The 22,027-nt window shown below is 43.7% G+C and overlaps 1 protein-coding gene across 1 annotated transcript; it reads left to right on the forward strand.

Moving 5' to 3' along the window:
• Nucleotides 1–1,564: 1,564 nt before the first annotated feature.
• CDCA7L (cell division cycle associated 7 like) lies at nucleotides 1,565–21,433 on the forward strand (the record flags this gene model as incomplete). Its single annotated transcript, XM_081996807.1, has 10 exons — nucleotides 1,565–2,268; nucleotides 9,522–9,668; nucleotides 13,477–13,608; nucleotides 14,066–14,422; nucleotides 16,316–16,390; nucleotides 16,953–17,138; nucleotides 18,625–18,759; nucleotides 19,617–19,766; nucleotides 20,914–21,050; nucleotides 21,403–21,433. The coding sequence occupies exons 1-10, from the start codon at nucleotides 1,945–1,947 to the stop codon at nucleotides 21,431–21,433; spliced, it is 1,674 nt and encodes a 557-aa protein (XP_081852933.1). The 5' UTR covers nucleotides 1,565–1,944.
• Between the last annotated feature and the right edge of the window lie 594 nt (nucleotides 21,434–22,027).

The following is a 22,027-nucleotide window of genomic DNA, read 5'->3' on the forward strand; positions in this document are numbered from 1 at the left end:
TGCCTCTATAGCGGATATTGCAATGCAAACCAGTATTTAAATGGCCTGCTTTGGGTAAAAGGTTCTTTGTTTGCATGTAACTACTTTCCTCACATTCACTGCTAACAAATACTCTCCATATGGCTGGAATATAAAGGCTTGGAAATACTTAAATGGGTGGTTCACCATGTGTTACACTGCGGATCAGATACCATGGTACATGGAGAGGCTCTTCCATGTTTTAGGGTGGCTGTTCGGGGAGGGGCAGAAGATGACGATTTCTCCTCTGTCCCTCACTTTCCTACAAAAACATTACTTTTCTCTGACTTTTATTTTGAGTCAGTATTTTCAGTACAGTATTTAAAATACCCTGTCAGGCCTGGGAGCGCATCGCAGTAGGCAGGCTGCACGATGCATTTTGGAGCTCCCTCCCTAAATTAAAACATACATCTAACATTTAATTTGATGGCTTCCAGAAAATATTAAAATAGTCAAAACAATCTGAATTTATTTTCAGCTTGGCAATTCACAATTGGGTTTGAAGGCAAGCTAGAGAGGAATGCAGCTGATTCATCTGATTTGCTTTTATTGATGCAAAAACTATAAAGACAGTTACCCTGGGCTTATTTCAGACAGATTAGGGGGGCAAGTGAATTTCTTGCTGTCCTGGTCCAACTATCCAGACTAGAGGGCTTGTGGAAGCTCCCACATGCTGCTAGAGAGAAGCCTGTGTGTGGAACGTGCCCCCAGACCTTATCCTGCCATCTCCCTGTTCAGACACAGCCATCGCCTGTTCTCCTATTTTCTCAAATGCCGGAGAGAGAACGGTAAAGACACACATTTATTTTATAGCCCTGCAAACGCTGCAAGTACTTCTCTGCCGACCCCGGGAGGGCTCTTCTTTACCTGTGAGCCACCCGCAGAGGCCACCCAGCTGAGATGGACGGCGAGCAGCTGGCCGCAGAGGAGGCGTGCGCCTGCAGTACCGCCAAGATGGAGGACGCTCCTCAGGCCCACCAAGGGAGAGACGTTCAGAGGTAAGAATGGGGAAAGGGAAGGGAACTTTATAAAACATGCCCTAATCACAAGAGTTAACTTAATTACAACCATATTGGAGAGTGCACCATTCCGTAACCACAGCAGGAAAATACCAACTCAACAGGTTTCTGCCAGACCCGTTTCACGTTGCATTGGACAAGTGAAGATTCACAGTGTCAGCGGGACGGGGGAAGCTGCACACAGACCTCCACTCCCCCCCCCCCCCAAATCAGCCATCTTTGGGGGCACGTCTCTGCTCAAAGGGCTGCTTTCCTCACTGGATTACTGAGCAATCCTAAAGTGCCTAATCTAGTACCACCTTCCTGGATTAATAAAGGGACACATATAATGTTGTAAGTTTTAACTAAAAATTAAATGTTCTAATTGAGGAATCCATGTTATTCAGAGGGAAGTAAACAGGTAGTTTCCATGTCTTTGTGTTCATTTTTCTTCCTGCTAGCTGAAGAGTGGAAGAATATAATAAAATAGGAAATTGCTTGGAGGAATAAATGCTTTAAAAAAGTGATATATTCCCATTTTTCCAATGTGCTTTCTCAAACGTGATTTACTTTCCACCATTTGTGATATTTTGAAATTTTAAGTCTTGACTTGCTGCCAAAGAAAGCCAGCGCTGCCTCCCATCGCTTTCACCTTCGGATTTCACTTGCACAGTAGGTTAAGGGCCCTTTTTGGGAAGCTGGGGAACGCTCACACGCGGTGTGTAAAGCTGCATCACCTTCACTCCCCTTTATTTTTATTTTTTACGAGTTTTTTTTAAGAGGCATACACTTCACACCGTACCGCGTAAATAAACATTTTAATTTATTTGGAGGATGCGAGCGTATTCCCCCCAGGCCAGACCGCTCCTTTCAGGCAAACAGCCATGGCGGGGGGTGTGTGGGGACGAACGGAGGATACCGGGTGCCAATGGGGCACCCCCCCGCGCCCCCCCATTCCCCCCAGAGAACCAGGAGGTCCGCAACCGGACAGCTGTTCCCCATCCCCAACCAGGCCACACGGGGTGGCCCGTCCCCACCCCACCGTTCCCGCCGCCGCCGGGCGGCTCCACCCCTCCACCGCTCCCCGCTCCTCCCTCTCTCCCGCCCTCCTCCTCCTGCTCCCGCGGCAGCGCGGGCGGCTTCTCGCGCCATGGTGCGGCGCGGGAGGCGGCGGCGGCGGCGGCGGCGGCGGGGGGCGGCGGCGGCGGCGGCGGCAGGCCCGGCGGCAGGCCCGGCGGCGAGCCGCGGCAAGGTGAGGCGGCCCGACGGCTGCGCGGAGCGGGCGGTTAAGGCTGGATGGCGGGAGAAGGGTCAGGCTGCTTTCCGCCTTCTCGGGGGCAGTGGCGGCCTTTGTCCGTTCCCCGCGGGCACCGCGGCGGCGCGGGACGGCGGGCAGTTCTCCCGATCCCTCCTTTCCCCCGCGCCTCTGCGGTCCCTTCCGGTACAAACGGGTCCCGGCGAGCTCGGCGGCCCGCCGGGCGCCTTCCACGTGGCGCGGCGGCTCCGGGGTTGCAGAGCGCCGGGGAGGGGGTGGAAGCCGCCTGTAGGGGCGGCCCGGCGGCGCTCGGCATCGTTGTGGGTAACTCTGTCCTGCAACGTCTCTGATAAAGGCTGCGCGCAGCTTCTTGGGGAGTAACTTTGTTAATTAATTAGCCTCTGTAAGCCTGGGGATGTCACTTCTGAAATAGCTAATTTTTGTTGGTTTTTTTAAACTCTGTCCTCTCTTTTTTTTTTATTGTTGTTGTTGCTGTTGAAATGCCGTGATGCCACAAACACATATATGAGTCGCCTGAATACGTGTGAGTATTTTATACAAAGGTTGGAGGCTTAGGGACTTCCATCAGCTCACCTGCCTGTGGTGTGGTCCAGGCCCCAGTGTACGCTTGCATCAGGCTGCTTGTGTGGCTCAAGCCTTGAGAGGTGGTATGGTGGGTGTCTCAGGTGGTGGGAGAGGGAGGAGAAAGTCAGCATCTCGGTCAGCTCTTGCTGATAGAAGCTTAGGGCTTTATGTGGGTTTCTGTGGAACAGAAGGGTTGTAGAACCACTGGAACGTTTGTTAGGACCTCTGTCCTCTCAGCGACTTGGTAAACCTTCCACCTTTGTATGGCTCCAGGCTCTCCATTGGGAGATAAGGGCACTGTAAAACAGTTTGGGAGAAACCTGATTGACATGGTACAATAGAAGCGAAGGGCACACACTTCTCACCTCTGGTGCTATAAGGAGAGGCTCTTACTGTCTGCTTGTCACCTTTCTACAGCACCACTGAAAGGGTGTGTACATCGTGTTTCTTTTAAGGCTCAGCAAAGGGGAGAAGGACGCAGTGTTCACAGTGCTCCTGTTTCTCGAAGCGGCTTGTTTTTGGCTGAGCGAGGCCTTCTGCTGGCTCATGTTCCTCTTTGCGGCACGCTGGTGAGCAGTGGGTTCAGTCCTGGCTGAGCCAGAAGGACGTGGTGGTGGAGGTTTCCTCGCCTCTGAAGTCATGGGTCATCTGCTGACTGGTAAATTAGCTTGTAAGTGAATACATGCCCCCCATTGAAAGCAGTTGCCAAAGAAGTCGGCAGTACAAAATTGTTTTGGATTGCAAGACCTGCAGCTCCATTTCCCATGCCAGTGTCTGATTTAACCAGGTCCTTGCTCAGCAGTTTCAGTACACGGAGCTTGTTAAAGGGGTGCTGGCAGACAAAGCTTTTGCACCCAAAAAGCCTGGACGCTGGCAGTCAGGCAGGAAGAGGGGACGCGTTGTGTGCTTGTGGCACGGTACAAAAGTGTTCTTCTTGGAACGCTGGGCCTCGGAGAGCAATTAGACACCACCACAGAGCAAAGGGATGCTCTTGAATTATGCAGAATTAATTCAGAAATAGGTGTAACTGCTGTTTTGATAAGCGAGAGATTAGATGTTGCAGAAGAAGAGATAGTAGCAGTTGACAGAGGGTTTGGACTGTGTTCATATGCTGGCATGCTGGTATTCATGTTGTTATCATAATTTTTGAAAAGTGGGGGATAGCTTCCAGGTAGATGTTGCCTATGGAAGGTAACATTTTAAATGACTCACCATGTGATTATGGGCATTCTTTATTTTAGGAAAAAGCTTGATGGGTTTTATCTTAATTACCAGTTTAATTAAAGAAATGTAGCAACCATACTCTGTTCTGAAAACAGCTGAATTTACTAAAATTTCATGGAGTACTTGGGTTTAGGAGTAGGTTGACTGTGGTGAAAATTACCATAACGTTTCGCAGGGGCAGGGGGAACCACCCTGAAAGTCGCAGGACTTCTTGCTGTGATGGATTTACAGACTGAGGCATAATCCATCTTCACCTTCAGTGGAATCAGAGTATCCCTGTGAAGATCATAGAACTGTGTGATGACTGCTCATTTTATCACTTGTTCCGTCTTTTCTCTGAACAATCCTTTGCATTTCACCCTGATGCCACTTGTGCCAGGAATATACTTTGCTGTCCAGGAGGTTTCAGGTTTTTGTGTTCTGGTGCTGTTGAGAAGTTGCTGTGATCATCTGGGATCTTCCTTGTCTTCCTAAATTTCTTTGTGGGCAGGGTTGCTGCCTTTGAGTCTCAGGCTGGTGGGATGATGTTGACAGTCCTGTTGACCATGTGTCTAGTTGTGTGATTCTTCTGCACTGTAATACATAACTTTGCCTCTCTCTGCCTTTCACGTCTTTCACATGTTTGTATGATGTGTAAAAATTAAGCTTTCACACAATGCTATTCGCCATTATGATTCTAGTGGAAAGACCAGGATCTCGACTTCTAAATAGTTCTGGGGTTTTGGTTTGGCACGTATCAGCATTCTGGCTGGGGCCCTCTATTCTTGTAGCTCTGCCTATAATTGTCAGCCTTGGAGTGCTTCCCTGTTTGGTTGTTATTTCGGGGCTACGAGCCAAATGCAGTGCCTGTAACCCTTGGGTGGCATGCCTTGGGCTGGCCTCTGTACTGAGCCCGGGACAAGTCAAGAGATTTTCCAGCGTGTGTTGAAGGTGTGACTTTGCAGTAGTTTGGTTTGTGTGAGTATGCATTTGAGATTAAACTGGGATTATTTCAGTATGACTGAAATGAGTAAGGAGCAAGTTTGAACGTTACTGAAATTATCTGTCCTCCGCTTCAAATAGGAACGTTCGTACATTGTGCAAACTTGAATGAGGGGAACACAGCCCAACTGATTTTTTTTTTTCGTGGTAGGAGCAAACATAGAGAATTACATCTAGCCCTGCTTTCTCACACAGTTCTGATACATCATTGTCAGCAAAGAATGTGCTGGTGTGACAATTGGCAATGAAAGTGATAAGTACAAATACCTCTTAAAAAGTACAATACGTGTCCTGGTTTCAGCTGGGATAGAGTTAATTTTCTTCAGAGAAGCTAGTATGAGGCTGTATTTTGGATTTGGGATGAAAATAATGTTGATAACTTGCTGATGTTTTCAGTTGTTGCTGAGCAGTCAAGGATAGTCCAGCTTCTCGTGCTGGCCTGCCAGCGAGCAGGCTGGGGGTGCACGGGAAGCTGGGAGGGGACACAGCCAGGACAACTGACCCAGGCTGGCCAAAGGGATATTCCATACCATATGACATCATGCTCAGCATATAAAGCTGGGGGGATGTTCGGGGTTATGGTGTTTCATCTTCCCAAGTCACCATTAAGTGCGATGGAGCCCTGCTTCCCTGGAGATGGCTGAACACCTGCCTGCCCATGGGAAGTGGTGAATGGATTCCTTGTTTTGCTTTGCTTGTGCGCGGCTTTTGCTTTACCTATTAAACTGACTTTATCTCAACTCACGAGTTTTCTCACTTTTACCCTCCCGATTCTCTCCCCCGTCCCACTGGGGGGGAGTGAGTGAGCTAGCAGCTGCGTGGGGCTTAGTTGCTGGCTGGGATTAAACCACGACAATACGGTTGACAGCGGCATAGAAATAACTTCGATGCTTCCCACCGAAGCTGTGGGTGTGCGTGCAGGCAAGTGTTCTTTCCTTGGAGCCTGCCAGAGCACTGCCTTGCAGAAAGGAAAGTTACATCTGTTTTGGCTTTGGTATCAGGAAAATTGCTTTTTCAGTTGAGACACAAGACTTCTTCCTGTTGATGTGGAAAGTAAAGCATCTCACGCCAGGCTTTTCTTTTTCTCCTTACCTGACATGGTAGGTGGAATTTGTGGGGATGACACTTGGAAAAATGTTGTTTTGACTGGTGGGGACCTCAGGTGCCTTACTCTTCCCATCACTCGCATGGTGAGTGTGGGAGTGTTGCTGAAAAAGGTCTGACGTCCCTCCTGGCCTCATACCCTGACCCTGTCACCCTTGGCCCTTGGTGACAGATCTGCCAACCCCCACAGGCACACGTGAGCTGCCTGCTCCCGGTTCTGTGGGAATGGTGTTTCTCCTCCGCACATCCTGACAAATCGGGTGCGCTTCTGGGGGTACTGGAGGTATTTTGTCCAATTTAGGGAAGGGGAAACTGAGAGATGGGGATGTCTTCAACTTTGATCTTTTGTTGAAAAAACATTGTTAGGGTTGGTTGTTCTGGAAGTTGTTGGGTTGCATCTTGTTTGTAGCTGTGAATGTTTGTTGCTTCTTTAGAAAAGTACCAAAGTACCTTGTGGGTGTTTTAAACAATTAAGTGTGTTTTATGGGCAAAAATAACTGAGCTCAATAGGTATAAAATTTCCTACTAGAAATGAGACTTTGACGTTTTCAGCAACTGCGAATTATTTCCAAATTTTCAGTACTTGGCTTTTTGTAACTGGTATCTTCAAAAAACAGTATTTCTCACATCTGCAGCATTTAAGCAGACCATTGTGTCTGAACATGTGGTCAGAAATATTTTCTTCAAGAATGTTCATCACCTCTCTGCCTTTTTTAGGGGTTTAGTGGCAAAAAGGTGTTTTCTTGAAGTGCCTGCATTTTTGTATTTTCTTTCTTGGTATATGCTACTTTGTTGACAGAGTTAAAATGCTAGGCTCTGATGCTGATCATAAATCACTTTCTGAATGTATTTTAATTGAAAGTTAAAAATGGAAATACCTGTGGCTTCCAGGACTACACAATAAATAATGGAGAACCAGCCCATTGTGAGAGAGGTGTTTGGTGCAAGCTTGTCTTTGATGTCTGTCTGCTGATGGCAGTGGACTTCTGCTGGCAATAAACTCGCCTTTGAATTTCAGGTGTAGAAATACCAGCAGTGAGGAAGCTTGGTCATGAGGGTGCTCTTTTTAAACTCTGGGAATATGTCCACCTTGTATGTGTCAGGTGTTCTCTGTTATTAAACTAAGCCCTTTAGGCGAAATCGGGACTTGGTGACTGAATGGGATTCTTCGTAGTCAGGCTGTGGGGAGCAAGTCTCAAACTAAAAATCTTTGAAGTTCTGCAGTAAGTTCCTTAAATCAATACCTTAGTATTTGAGAGTGCATAAAGACCAAAAAAGGTCTTCTGCTGGGAAAGAATTTTTTTTTTCCTTGTTCAAAATCAGTAATTACACCCCCATAACAGCTCCTCTGGTGCAGATCCAGAAGTAATAGAAAAAGGAGAAATTAGTTAGGCATACAGTAATCACAGCAGTGGCTAACTCGGCTGTGATTTGCTAACTAATAGCACAAGAACTAATGCAGTGGCTCCGGCAAGCAATTTATTCATAGTAACAAGCCTCACAGCTCCTTGTATTAAAATGCATAATGCTTTATTTTTAATGCTGCTCTGTACTGAGTGAATTCCATCACAGCAACGGAGGCGGATTCTGGCTCTGTGTTGTAAGAGGTGGGGGTTAGGGAATATCCAAAGAGGTTCAAACGTGGACAGCATGACTTCTGCAGCAGTGCATTGGGTTATGCCGTTATATGCCTGCGAGGGTTAGTTGTTCAGAGGTGAATTCAGCTCTTGCTGAAGCAACAGTAAATCAGTTTTGCATCAATCTACATCGGGTTTATAAAAACAGAGCAAATATAAAATTAAGCCCATGTATGCCTGTTACTGTAGCTTATTTCACAGAGTGAAGCTTTGGTCAAGGTGCTGCTTGCTCTTATTAAAAGAGAAGTGGAATTTTGTCAGCAACCTTATTTTTGGAGGAGCCTCCTTTGGGCCATTTGCCTTGGCACGAATAAATTTAAAAAATAAAATAATAGTAAAAAATAGTAATTTTAAATATAAAAATTATATTTTTAATAGCCCCATTAGTCATGGGGCTCTGTATGAGCAATCTTGGTTATCTGTGGTCAAGGGCAGGCTGCTCCCGGTTCTGAAACTGATCTCGGGGATGTTCTCTCAAACACTGGGGGCCAAGACCATCTCCTTCTGTTGATGAACTGGCCCCTCTCACAAGGCAGCTGTTGATCTGAGCTGTTCCTGAGAGTTATTGAGAGCAGTGGGAAATCCGCGCGTGGCTTTAGCACACAGCAAGCAGCACAGAGGCTTGCTGCAAGTAAGAGTCGTGTGCGTGGTGTGTACACGTGGCCCTGGGGCTGTAGAAGATAGATGGATCCTGGTGAGCGATGCAGACACCTCTCTCCCCAAGCATTTCTGTGAATGGCAGAATGTTTTTGCAAATGATACTGGAATGTGTAAAACCATGTTCTGAAACTTGGCAAAATGCCAGCTGCCGTAGTTTTTAAGGCTGGATCTGTTCATCCTGACCTTCCACGCACCAAATCCTAAAGCAGCCTGCGTGGGAGCTGTCTGGAGGCTTCCTTACTGGCCTGTTACATGGAGAGGCTTATCTGAAGCGCTTGGTGAAATACGTGGCTGGGGGAATGATTACCTCTGGTGGTACGAGTCTCTTTCTGTGCTGGGACTGGATTTCTTGAACTCTGAAGTTGTGACCTTGGTCACCTCAGAAAGTGCCGCTGCCTGCCCTTGGCAGTGCTTCCTCCTGGTGGGCTACGTTTTGGGCTTCTGGTAAATGAGAAATGTTCTTGGTTAAAATGGGTTTTCACTTTCTTGCCAAGTGTCGCAGAAAAAGCTCTGCGGCAGTACTGACGAAAGAGAATGAATTGCATTTGTTGCATTTTTGGAGTTAGGTAAGTGTCTGATAAAGTATGTAACAGTACCATTATCGGATCTAGTGGTAAGGTTTCTTTGTAGTTGTTTAGCACTAAATTATATTTGAAGGTGTGTTCTTCACCTCTGAGCCATTGTTGCTCTTTAAGAGGACTATGGGAGGGTTATATACCCCTTCACGATGGGCAAAGGGTGCCCTGAGCATGAGCTTGCAAAGATGAGGCATCATCGTATTTTTATGTCTGAGAAAGTACTGTTCTGTGGAATTAAACACCCTGCCTATCACATCCCATCCCTAGCCCCAAATCTGGAGTCTGTACTTAGGGATTAAAACAGTCTGTACAGAATTTTTCTGGAGTTTAGCTAAATGAGGTACAGTTTACACATAGCATATTTTGTGATACAGATTTGTACTTGCATAGGAGTATAAAAATAAGTTGTACTGTTGCTAATTTGAGTTTTCCTATTAAGTTCACATGTCTGACTTGCATCTTCTGTCTCATTTTGAATCAGAAACAGATACCCAAGGACGTGGCTGACATTTTTAATGCCCCCAGTGACAATGAAGATTTTCTGGGGTTCCAAGATGATGCTTCCAGACAGAGGTTGTTGTCAGAGAACAGCTATGCTAGTTTTGATTCCCTGGAATCAGGAAAAAAGGTAGGAATGGATTGCTGTGGCCCAGTTACGGTCTTTCGGTGCAGCAGTAATCTGAGCTTGTGTCAAGGCTACGCGAGCCGTAACTTGCAGTAAAACCCATAATCTGCAGTTCTCTCATTAAAAATAAATGTAAACAAAGTTGCCATCCTTTTTAGGTTTTGATGATTGCTTTTTAAAAACTGCTTCATAAAAAGGAAAATGGGTTTCATTAGAAGGTGAGTTTAAGTGAAGTAGATAAGTGTAGCAAACGGGAGAGAGAGAATTACCACTCTGGGCTGGTGTGCTCTGGATACATAAGACAGTGGAAGTGCATGATAATAGATGGGCATTTGTGAGTACACAGACTTCAAGGTATTTTTTTCCAGAAATTTATCTCAGTGCTGTTTCTGCACCAAAATCATGTTTTAGTGGCGGTGAGCCGCAGAAACCAGCAGCTCCTGCTGCGTTTGTGAGATTTGCTGGCTCTCTGCTCTCTTAATGGTGAAGTAGCTTGGATCAGCATAATGATTTGATATTTTTCATTCTCTGATTTGGTAGCTGGAGGTACCAGCTGAATTCACAAGAAAAGAAGAGAACTGGTGTGCTGTCTTGGCTGCCAGAAAATTTAGTTTTTAGTCTTTTAGAAGCTTATAATTACATACTTGAAAGATATGGGCTAATGTGCTAAAAGATATCTTTGTCAGTTGTGCTTTCAAAAAGGTCCCTCTGTTCCATTAGTAACAAAATTGAAAATGTCTTTTTTTTTCTTTTTTCCTAGTCCATCAGGTCAGTACCTGGTTAAGAGTTGCTGAAGACAAAGAAGATGACTAGTGTTAGCAAAGAGAACAGACAGAATGAGGCTTGTATGAGTATGTACTGTTTCTCAGTACTTCTGAGGCGAATGGCCTCAGAAGAGTGCAGAAGCCATTTGGAGGTAAAGCCACAGTCTGTGCTGTAGAGAAAGACTGTGGCCAAAAAGTAGTGAAATATACTGGGCTCTAAATTGCTTCGTAATCTTGTTGCTAGTTGGCAGTGCTGTAACTTCAGAAAACCAGGAGGTAGCTTGCTCTTGCGTTAGTGGCTTTGTGTGGACCATGAAGAAGGATCAATGAGGAGAGGTGGTGATGGTGGTGGTAGTAGATGGATAGCCTTGAGGTAGTTGTGTGGGAGCCTGAGGTTCTGCTTCTGCTGTCTGCTTGAGGACTGCAGGCACCTTCACTTTACTTCTCTCTGCCTTAGTTTCCCAACTTGTGAGATGGAGATTATGATAATGATCTTTGCTGCAAAGTATTTTAAAATCATCTGATGAAACATACTGTGGAAGAGCTAAGTACTGTTAATTTAACATGTGTTACTTGGAATTCCAGTGAGACTTATTCCAAATTTACAGCTGGCACTGCTGCCTTCCTTACCATTCCTGTGTTTCCCTTGGGCTGAGAATTATTTTAAATCTCCATTGGTATTGAGCTTAACTCCTTTACCACTAAATGGTACAATAAAAACGCGATTTTTTTTTTTTATCCCAAGTTCCATCCATTTACGATGCCAAACACCACTGTTGCTGAGAAAGACATAGGAACTTATGCAGGAAACTAAAAGGTTTTGGCGTGAAGAGCAAAATGACGGGAAGTTCAGAAAAATGCTGCAGTCATCATGAGAGGTCAAGGCAGCTGCCCTGCTGGGGTGGTGAATGGGATGTTAGTGCATCAAGTGTTCCTTTGGATGCTGATGTGCAAACGCATTAAGAAGTAGCGACCTCTGCGTGCCTGCTTTTCCTCAAGGCTTTCTTCAACCGTACTCCCATAATCTCTGCACTACTGCCAAGTTTCAGCTGTTTCTCCTATTGGTGTCCCTGATATGTATTTTACCATGTGTAGACCTTTCTTCATAGGTGTAACAGCATAGCTCTAGGTGTGTTACTTTTAGTCACTTTAGGTAACAAACAGCTTATTTCCCCACCCCCCAAACCTTAATTGTGGAATTTCATGAAAACACAGAATGCATAAAAACTTCAGTTTCCCTCTAAGAAATGCAATTTAACTTTAAAGTAACTTCCCTATTGTGTTTGTTCCTTTCTCGAGCCGCTGCACTGTGCTATCAACAAAAGAATAATTTTGCTCAGAGAAAACTCATTCCAATTACCCATAATAATTTGTAGGAGATGTTTAAGTGTAAAGAAACAGCATATGCTGTAGCCCCCCCCTCCCATTCCCCTGTAAGTTTCTCCACTCATCTATTGTATCTGTTTTGCACCAGATATTATCTTAATGTAAAGAAGTGTGTAATTAAAGTGAAGGAAGGGAGGGAATTGAAAGGAAGAATAAAGATACTTAGCAAGTGCATCATGTGAAAGGTCATTTTTGTATCTCGTGTGGGAGGAAGAAATAGCAGAAGCAAATTGGGGAAACAAACTTAAGTGAGTGTTGCTAACTTTTAAGAGGCAGGTGTGGTGTGAACATAGGTTATGTTCCTACCATGAGCCGGTCTTTCAGGAGACTAACAAGGACAAGTTGACAGATGGCCTTCTACTAATTCTGATTGGAAGTAGGGAAATACATTTCTGATTTAGTAAATGCATTGTGTTTAATTGGTATGTAATGTGCATATCGTGAAGAGTGTTTTAATGAGACCTTAGCTTATTTTTCATCGGCTGACTTTTTAGTTAGAAATATAGAATCATATAATCATTTAGGTTGGAAAAAAACTTGAAGATCATGAAGTCCAACTGTTAACCTAACACTGCCAAGTCCACCACTAAACCATGTCCCTAAGCACTACATCTACACGTCTTTTAAATACCTCCAGGAATGGTGACTCAACCACTTCCCTGGACAACCTGTTTCAATGCTTGACAACCCTTTTGGTGAAGAAATTTTTCCTAATATCCAATCTAAACCTCCCCTGGTGCAATTTGAGGCCATTTCCTCTCGTCCTGTCACGTGTGAGAAGAGACCAACACCCACCTTGCTACAATCTCCTTCCACCATGCTCCAACATCCTTTCAGGTAGTTGTAGAGAGTGATGAGGTCCCCCCTCAGCCTCCTTTTCTGCAGACTAAACAACTCCAGTTCCCTCAGCCACTCCTTACAAGACTTGGTGTTGAGGCCCTTCACAAGCTTTGTTGCTCTTTGGACTTTCTAGTCTGCAGACATAAATTTGGGGTCTGTGTGTCCTAGGACACATTTGAATGATAGACTGCACCACTAAAACAGAGAGTGTTGAGCAGCTGGAAGGTGGCGGGGTGTTAGTCGGGCTGCTCAAATCTCTGTGGTTTTGTGTTGGTATCTGTCACTTAGTAATGGTGTAACAGTGTGAGAAGGAGCAAGCTCTGTCTCCAGAAGCCTTGACTACTGCAGCAGCAAGCCCAGAGGAGAGTGTTGTTTCTACTGCTAAGTGAAAAAAAGGAGGGCTTGTTCTTACTGTGATTGTGGTTTGTATTTTCCTCAATACAAAGCCATTCAAGGCCTGCTTTTTTACATCCAGAAAAAAACATACACGATGACATGACAATTTACACATAAGAAAACCGATAGTTTATTGGGCAGTAGTGAAGAAGAGGAGGAAGAGGTGAAGAAGAAGGTTTCCCCCACAAGAAGCAGCTCAGTTAAAGCCCTGTACTCAAAATGAGGAAAAAAAAGTTCTGCTAAGTTAAAATAACTCAATGCAGAATCTCTGAATGTCATCTTTGTTTTGACAGACTTTGCCTGTTAAGTGCTTTCACAGTATATGCCACCTAGTTGGTGCCTGCTTGAAACTCAGAACCTGTTTATTGTGACTGTGTGACAGCTCTGTATCTGACTCGCACAGCTACTGGCTGGTATTTTTACAGGGCGTTCAAATTCAGTCCAGATACCTCACTGAAGAACTGCGGAGGATTTTCAGTGAAGACACTGACTCTGAAACGGAAGCGTTTGAAGGTTTCACTTCAAGTGAGGTGGATGTGAACAAGGAAGGAGTTCTGGTAAAGGCAGTCACCTACATGAGAATGTATATGTTGACTTATTTTTTTCTGTCTCTTCTGTGTAAACCTCGTGTTCTAGTAGGAGTGTTTCTGATACGCCGTGAGGCTCATTTTTCATGCTGAAGAAAAATACATATCATATTAAAAGGGGAAGAAAAAGCTTTATTTAATGTAATATCACATGTTAGAAATGAGAACTTGTAGACTGACTGCTGGGAAAGGTTGTTCCTCTGAAGACAGCCGTGTCTGTATCCCAGACAATATTAATATGTAGGTTTTGTGTTAGTCTCTGCAGAGGGAGAAGTTGTGTAATGTGAACTTTTAAAAATTTGTTGATTTGGGTGAATTTATGACAGTGCCTTCAGGTGGAGAGACTGCTGCCTAAAATTAGTGATTTAAAAATTACCTTTCTCGTGTCACAGCCGATAATGTAACATGGCATTTTTCCTGCCTGTAGGCGACAGAGCCGGACTTGAGTGGTGAAGAACGTGATAATTTATTGGGTAGTGAGGAGGAGGAGGAAGAGGCGAAGAAGAAAGTTTCCCCCAAGAGAAGAAGCTTTGGCCTCCGTGTTGCCTTTCAGTTTCCTACCAGAAAGTCATCTGAGAAAAAAGTGCCTGAGCAGGCTTTTTCTAACTTACCTCTGAAGGACAATGAAACCCTCACACCTCTTTCAAAAGAAATAAGCTGCAAGCGATGGGACAAACTAGAGGGCTCTGCTTCAGAGTCTGAAGAAGACATTAAAGAAACACAGGAGGAAAGTTCTAGTGCTCTGCTTAAGAGAGCCATGAATATTAAAGAAAATAAAGCCATGGTAAGACTTAAGAGCAGTGCTTTGTTCTCTGACCTTTACATCTGAGTATGTAACTTCAGCACACTTCAGTTTTAGGTTCGTTGCTCATGCTGTGCTGGGACTTTGGGAAAATCTCATGATGGTTTGTGTTTGACTTTTTCTACCTGGCAGAACACTAGAGGACCATCAGCACTCAGTTACCCCTAAAATAGCCTCATGTAGCACTAGCCTGCTCAAGTTTAAAAGCAGAGTTGGATGTGGATGTGAACAAAGTTACATATAGCCAAGTCACAGTCTTTTGTTCAGAATATGTCAGAAAACCAACTGGTCCTTTCAGGTGGTTCATGGTGTCATTTGCGCAATAGAGTTTCTACTTTTTGTTTGTGTCTGAGAGACTGCTTTAGTTACAGATTGGAAAGCCAGCAAAAAAGTGCTGAGGGTGATAAAATAATTTTTCAGTTGTGTGGGATGTGATGTTTAGATACGCTTTGCTAATGAAAGTGTGCATGCATGCGTAGGTGGAGGAAAAGAGAGACTCTGATTGTTCCCTAATGCTTTTTCCTCTAATAATTAAATGCCACCAGCTATCTTTAATTATCACACTCCTGTGCAAATCAAGTTGATGTTGGGTCTTCAGTGGCTCCTTCAGTTTTACTGTATTCCAGGAAAAGTTGCAGGTTCCAAGCAGTCTTGGGGCTCAAGTAAACCTCTTGGTTGTGTGGGCCTGCAGCTCCCAAGTGAAAACTTCCTTTAGTTTTGTACCTGTGTTTCTGTTTTCCTCACCGCTGTTGCACTGGTATTTCTGCGCTTCCATCTCACCTTCCACCCTTCATTCTAGTTCAACCAATGTGAATTCATTTGCATCCTAGTTGCGGTACTATAATGACATTAAATAGCTCTTAACAAATGCTACTCTGAAGTCTTTACTGAGAAATGCTGTGTCCAGCTTTTGATCTTGTGACTGGTACAGCTGTCTCAGAGACAGCTACAGCCTGACTCACCCCCACGATTGCTGGCTTTTCAAAAGGTAGCCTCATCCTGGCCTTCCAGAACAGGTCCGTATTTTTTTGGACCTGTCAGTCATTGATTCTGCTGAAATGCACCTCTAGGACATCTTTCACGTGGTGCAACAGAACCGTCCTGCTGAATCAGTTCTGATACTACATATGCTATAGTTAGGGGAACAGCCAGTGGGGCTTAGTTGTTTTATGACTTTGCAAATGAGTGTATACACGTGTCGCTGTGTGTATGTGCACAAAGCAATGGATATTTAGCGTTACTGGCTGTGGTTGCAGTATTTGTGAAATGAGCACTAGCTCTCGTGATAGAAAAAGGGAATTTCCTAGCCGTCCTACTAAGGATCACTGGAAAACAACAAGCAAAGTTTCCCTGCTGCAATGTCAGTGCTTAAGGGGATGCTTTGAGTTCCCTGACAGAAAATGCAGGTGTATCAGCAGTCATTTGGTAGAAGAGCCCACAGGAAACATCTTACAATCCTCTAGTAGAGTTTGTAGCGTTCTTGCTGCCAAGGGCACCCTGTCTTCCTTTTCTCCCTCCTGTCATATAAACTGTGAATTTCTTGTTACCAGTCATAGATACCATAACCATGTTGTAATGCGCTTCTTCAGTGCTGTTTTGGCAAAATTGGATGTAATTCTTGCTAATTCTAATTCCCAGTAAGAATTAATGGGAGCTGTGAAGTTAGTACTGCCTGCAGAGTTGTGCTCATTCAGGGGTAAATGAGCCCCTTTTATGAGCTGCACTTCATAAATGAAGTGCCTCCAGAAACGTTTCATGCCCTGAAACTTAATGTGTTTAGGTATAATTTGGAGTGTGTGTGAAGAGAGTGGATGATGCGTGTCACTTACTTGCAAGTTTGCAGTGAGTTTTCAATGTGTCATCACTTGATTTCAGCTTGCCCAGTTGCTGGCAGAACTGAATTCCATACCCGACTTCTTCCCGGTGAAGACGCCCACCTCAACTCTTTCAGTAAGTCTCTGGTACTGGCTAGAGGTGATTGGTTTTGCTAGATTTAGGATTAAAATGTTTCCTGATGAAACACTTTGACCAATTTTGTTCTCGTTTTCTTTGGTTTTGGTCATTTTATTTATGTGGATTTGACCTTTCAACCTAAAAAATACAAAAGAAAATAAACTAGAAGTCAGATTCTTCCTTGAAGATGTATTCAATTTGTGGGAAAATCTGAACCTTTAGCTGCTGAAGAAGAGTGAGAACTAGCTTCTACCTTAATATGCTGTATAAAAAATTTTGATGGTGTTCTGTGATGTTAGTTGGAATAGAATTTGACTGTGAAACTGTGGTGTTTTAAAAGGCACGAAAAGGTATAGCATGTAGGTAGAACACTTAAGTATGCTAGAAATTTGTGAGGTTTGGCTTACAAATAAGGAGTGGGAGAAGAACAGATTAATTCATGATAGTAAAAGTGCGGTGCGGGCTTTTTGAGATAATTTCTGGTGTTTAACACTACAAACACAACTGTTTGTAAGTTGCGTAAGAAAGGACAGTTACTGGAATTATTTTCTCTTTCCAGAAACAGAAGAAAATCCCAAGGAGGACATTTTCTGAAGGCCAGATAGCACGTCGCATGAACCCAACCAGAAACGCTCGTCCACCAGAGAAATTTGCCTTGGAAAAATTTACTGTGTCAGCCGTCAAATTTGCAGAACAATTCCGTAGCTATAGACAACAAAACCTCTTGAAGAAAAGACTCAGCGTGGTATTTTCCAGACTTTGATACCTCCAGTAGTCAGGGATCAGGAAACATTCATTTAAATCGTTGGCCAACACTTAGAGCAGACATCAATCACATCCTACGGAAAGTCAATGAGAATCTTTGGTTTGGGATTAGCTACAGAAAAAGTTGTCTTCAGGCCTTCCTGCCTCATCTTTTACCTGTTAACTGAGCTCTTATTTGTGACTTGTGTTGTCCAAACATAACAAGGCAGTTTAGTTACGGTCTATTATTTATTCATTATCTGAAAATTACTAAAGCCCACAGTGTAAAAAGCCTTTGAGTGGCAAGGCAGTGGCAAGCTGGTGAAGGTGACAAAGTAGATCTTCTCTATCTTCAGGCCCAGGAAAAATAAGCAAAAACCCTTCTCTGGAAATAACAGAGGGAAGTTAAAAAGGAGTTATATAGCTGAACTGAGAATGAATGAAGGGAATCTGCACCAACAAACTGCCAATGTACTGTCTAGCCATACAAAAGTTGCAGGTTTTATTCTTCCCCAGACAGACTTTTTTTTTCCAGTCTGTTTTTCCCTTCTTTGGTTTATGGTGGTCATTTGCCTTGGTTATATTTACTGTATAGTCTTTATGAAGAAGAATCTTTAAGTTTGTGTCTGCACAGGCTGGATCCCAGTTCTGCTTAGAGAAATGAGTGCTGGGCATAGTTGAAGCATTATAGAGGGAACTTGGCTATTAAAAAAGGTGGACTAGCACTGAATGAGAACCTGTGCTGGTAAACGACTATTTTGGAGAGAACAGAGCTGATCTATGCTGAAGGACAAATTAGGTATTGAGTGGGTGGAAGGAAGGCTAAGAATCAGTTGAGACTTGTTCATGAAATCTGAAATCTCCTGAGGGGCATAATGACAAACCATGGACCGAGGTCAGAGAGATTGACATTTGGAAGGGAAAAAAAAGGGCACTTAATAGTGAGTAGAGGACTCTTCCAAATAACAAACAGGATAATAACAAAGGGCTGGGTATGGCAAGACTAACCTAAAATTTCAGTAAAGTTTTTTTTCACAGGATGTTAGAGATTGTCATTGGAGAAAGCAATTAGAGCATGCTAGGAGATTGAAGAAGCAAAGCATGAGAAGGCAGATTGTTATAGTTCCTTATTTTGAGAGGGAAGAAATGGAGTATGAAGAGTTACAGTGGAGGTGTGCAGGGAATGCAAAGAAAAGGAGGTAGCATAAAAAGGTGTTAGGAATTTGTGGAAATAGAAATAGCAATGATGGGAAGGAAGAACATATAAACAGAATAAATAATGGAGTAGAGAAAAGATTAGGAAGGTGAAGGAGAGAGAAAGGCACTGATAATTTGGAAACTATTCTCTTGTTCTTCCAGTGGTCCATGAGGTTGTAGTCCGCTGCCTCTAAACTGCATACACATTACAAATGAAAGAATTTGTCACCAAGTGTGGTGACAGAGTCTTCATGACACCAAACAAAAGGTGTTGAGATGAGTTTGTTTAGCAGGGGGATTGTGGAGTGCGTAAAAGGAGGAGATCATCAAAGTATACATCTCACCGTCCAGTAGAAGATATTACTGAGGAGGACTTGGACAACATTGCAATCACTGTTAAAGACAAAATCTATGACAAAGTTCTAGTAAGTGTCTGCTGTTTTCTTTCGTGTGTTCATCTGCTTGAAATTGAAAGTCTTCTAACCAGTTCATCTGGTGTTTGGTAAAAGGTATGCTTTCCTGAGGTTCTGGAGAGTGCAGCTTTGCATTATATTACACAAGCATGACTTAGAAGCTTTGCCAGGCTTCCATGGGCTTGCCCATGCTGGTTGATAGGCCCCACGAGCTTTTTGCTTCTGCAAAGAGGTGCTTTCTTGCCACAGAGCTATTAAGTGGAATTTGCTATAGCTATGACTCACCACTGATAAGAATTGACATCCCTTTTATCTCTCATTCTCAATATAAATGTTGTGGTGGTGTTGCTTGTACCATTAAATAATAGTGATCCCTGCTGCTCCTTGGACCCCCTGGAAATGACATTTCTGTATGGGTTGGGTAGTTCCCAAAGCTCTTGATGGAACTCCTTTCCTTCACTGGATTTGACTATTACTGATTGTCATAAAGATCTAGACGATCAGCTTGCTATACGTTTCATGCTTCATTGTATTTGCAGAAATAACTCGGAGATCATTTTCTGAATAGTTTTAGCTTTTTCCTAGGTAGAGGAAATGATCAGAACTGCGACATGATGTTCATGTAGTTTGAGACTCCCAATGCAACTGAGGCTGGGCACTGTCTCTGTAAAATCCCTAGCATCTCTCCAGATAACTATGATTTATCATAATAACAGAAATTACAGTTCTTACTAAGATTTTTCATAGCTGAATTTGACTTTGGTTTGAAATTTGTGCTTTGCTATCAGCAGATAATATTAGGAAAGTTCAGCAACAAGCATTTAACACGTCCTTCATACATACATATTTCTCTTCCTTTCCAACTTCAGGGTAGTACTTGCCACCAGTGTCGACAGAAGACAATTGATACAAAGACAATCTGTCGCAACCAGGGCTGTGGAGGAGTAAGGGGGCAGTTTTGTGGACCATGTCTTCGAAATCGATATGGGGAAGATGTGAAATCAGCACTGCTTGATCCAGTAAGTGTCATGTTTTGGGCTTGGAAAGCAAGTGTAATGAATATTGTTTTGTTAGTAAGCTGTGATGAGTATATGCTCATGATAACATGGTGTTCAAAGCTTTTTGCCATGCGAAGATCTGTAGTACTGTTACGACTGACACTGATCGTGTTGGAACTCAAGTGGAAGGTGCTAGACCTGGGTTACAATCCATCCAGCTTCGTGCTTTGAAGCTCCACTTGCTTACCAGATGGTGGAGGGAAAGCATGAGAGCTTTTAAGAAAAAGAATCTGTCCCCTTTCAGAAAAATGCCAAAATGTACCCTTTTTTAAATGCTGTTGTCAGTAACGTGGCATGCAAAGCAGGTTCCTTGTTTTAGATTCTAATTTTTAAATAGGAGAAAAAAGGAGAGGGATACCTAAAAGTCTTAGGGTTTGTTCCCTTTCCTCTGTTCCTTGAGGCACTGAGCAAGGAGAGAGCACAGGCTGCTGCCAGAGTGAGGCATGTGGCTGCACAAAGACCTCTCAGCAGAAACAGCCCTCTTTGTGCTCAGCTTGTTCTGGGACCTCCTCTCTACCACCTCTCCTTTAGAGATGGGCTTCTGGGCTCTTTGAAGGACAGTGAAGAACTAACAGCTCCGATGTGCTGGCCCAGCGTGGCAGTGGCTGCTATACCGTAACGCAGGCTGTTGGCACCTGTGCTTCTGTGTTCAGTTGCTGAGCAGCTGAGAGATGCCTGACTTCATGTACGTACTGGGTATTCAGTCTCAGGAATAGGGCTATGCCAGCAGGCAGAGACAAAGAAACTTGTCACAGTGGGTACACATCTTTTTCTGGGGAGTTCCCTATGGTCAGCGTAATACAGGATGAATTATCATTAGGCGTTACAGATGCCTTTAGTCTGTTTTAAATAAATACCGAACAAATCAGAGAGCCTGAGTCTTCAGAGTAAGAAGTATTCAAGCAAAACACGGTAGTACTTAATCACTTATTTAATCCTGCAGAATTTGGAAAGTGTTAACAAGGCTTAATGGAGGCTTTTAAAACCTTGCCCTGAACAATCATGCAGTAAGGAAGCAATACCTGTCTGTTTGGAAGATGACAGAAGGCAAATATAACCTTACTCAGGGCTTGCCTTTAACTCCTCTCCCGCATTCACCCCCTTGCAGGCCTGGATCTGTCCTCCTTGTCGTGGGGTGTGCAACTGCAGCTACTGCCGCCGGCGGGATGGGCGCTGTGCCACGGGCATGCTCATCCACTTGGCCAAGTTCTATGGCTATGACAATGTCAAGGAGTACCTGGAAAGGTGAGGGCCGTGCCCGGCAGCCGTTCCTTTTCAAACTGTTGTAGCCCTTTAAATAATACTTGACTTTTGTGGCCTGGGGCAGATCCTGACCTATGCAAAAGAAGTCTCTTGGGCTTGAGATTTCTCCTAGGCTGAAATCAGCTGCATTAAAGTCAGTTATCCTGTCTGTGTAAACAACTAATTTGCTTAAGAAATTGAAATGCTTTTCTCTGTTTTGAAATCAGTATTGATTGCTTCAGGCATATAGAAGTGCTGTTTTGGAAATTGTCATCTTCAGCAAGGAAACTGTCTGTTTATGTGGAACCTGAATTTCCTAAAAAGCACTAACACTGTCTTCTCACATGTCTTCTAGTTTACAAAAACAACTGGCGGATGACAATTGAGAACACTGAACTCAAGCTGTGCCTGCAACGGGTTAATATGTTGACAAATTTTGACTTCAGAAGGTTATTATTCTGTTTTATATAAGATAGAATTGTAGAGTATAGTATATGCAGTTCTGTATTGCCAACTTTTTGATTGATGTGGTCTCATGCAAAAGACCTCTCAGGAAAATGTTTTGGTAGAGAAATCTACATGCACAGACCTATACATTAAGTAAGTGAAATGGCACTCTTGAATGGTTAATTTTTAATAGAGCTACACAACCACATGATGGAGAACTTGGTCAAATTGAGCAATATTTCTATTTATATAATTGTGCAAGCTTGCAGAAAGGGTGTTTAACAGCTACCTGCAAAGCATACCCCATCTCTAAAGAAACAAAAAACCCCATGTGTTCCAACTTGACCATAAAGCTCTGGTTTTCCAACCCTTGCTTTCTGAACCTATTACTCTACCTGTAGTTTATAGAACTTGTCCCGTGCAAAGAAGGGAAGGGTACTTCCATCTGAATGCAATTATAATCCAGCCAAAGCTGATGTAACCTACCACGGGGAAGATGATTTTTTTTTTTTATTCCAAAGTGCAATTAATCG

This window comes from Phaethon aethereus (genome assembly GCF_964289735.1).
Source record: "Phaethon aethereus genome assembly, chromosome: 2".
Taxonomy (NCBI): domain Eukaryota; kingdom Metazoa; phylum Chordata; class Aves; order Phaethontiformes; family Phaethontidae; genus Phaethon; species Phaethon aethereus.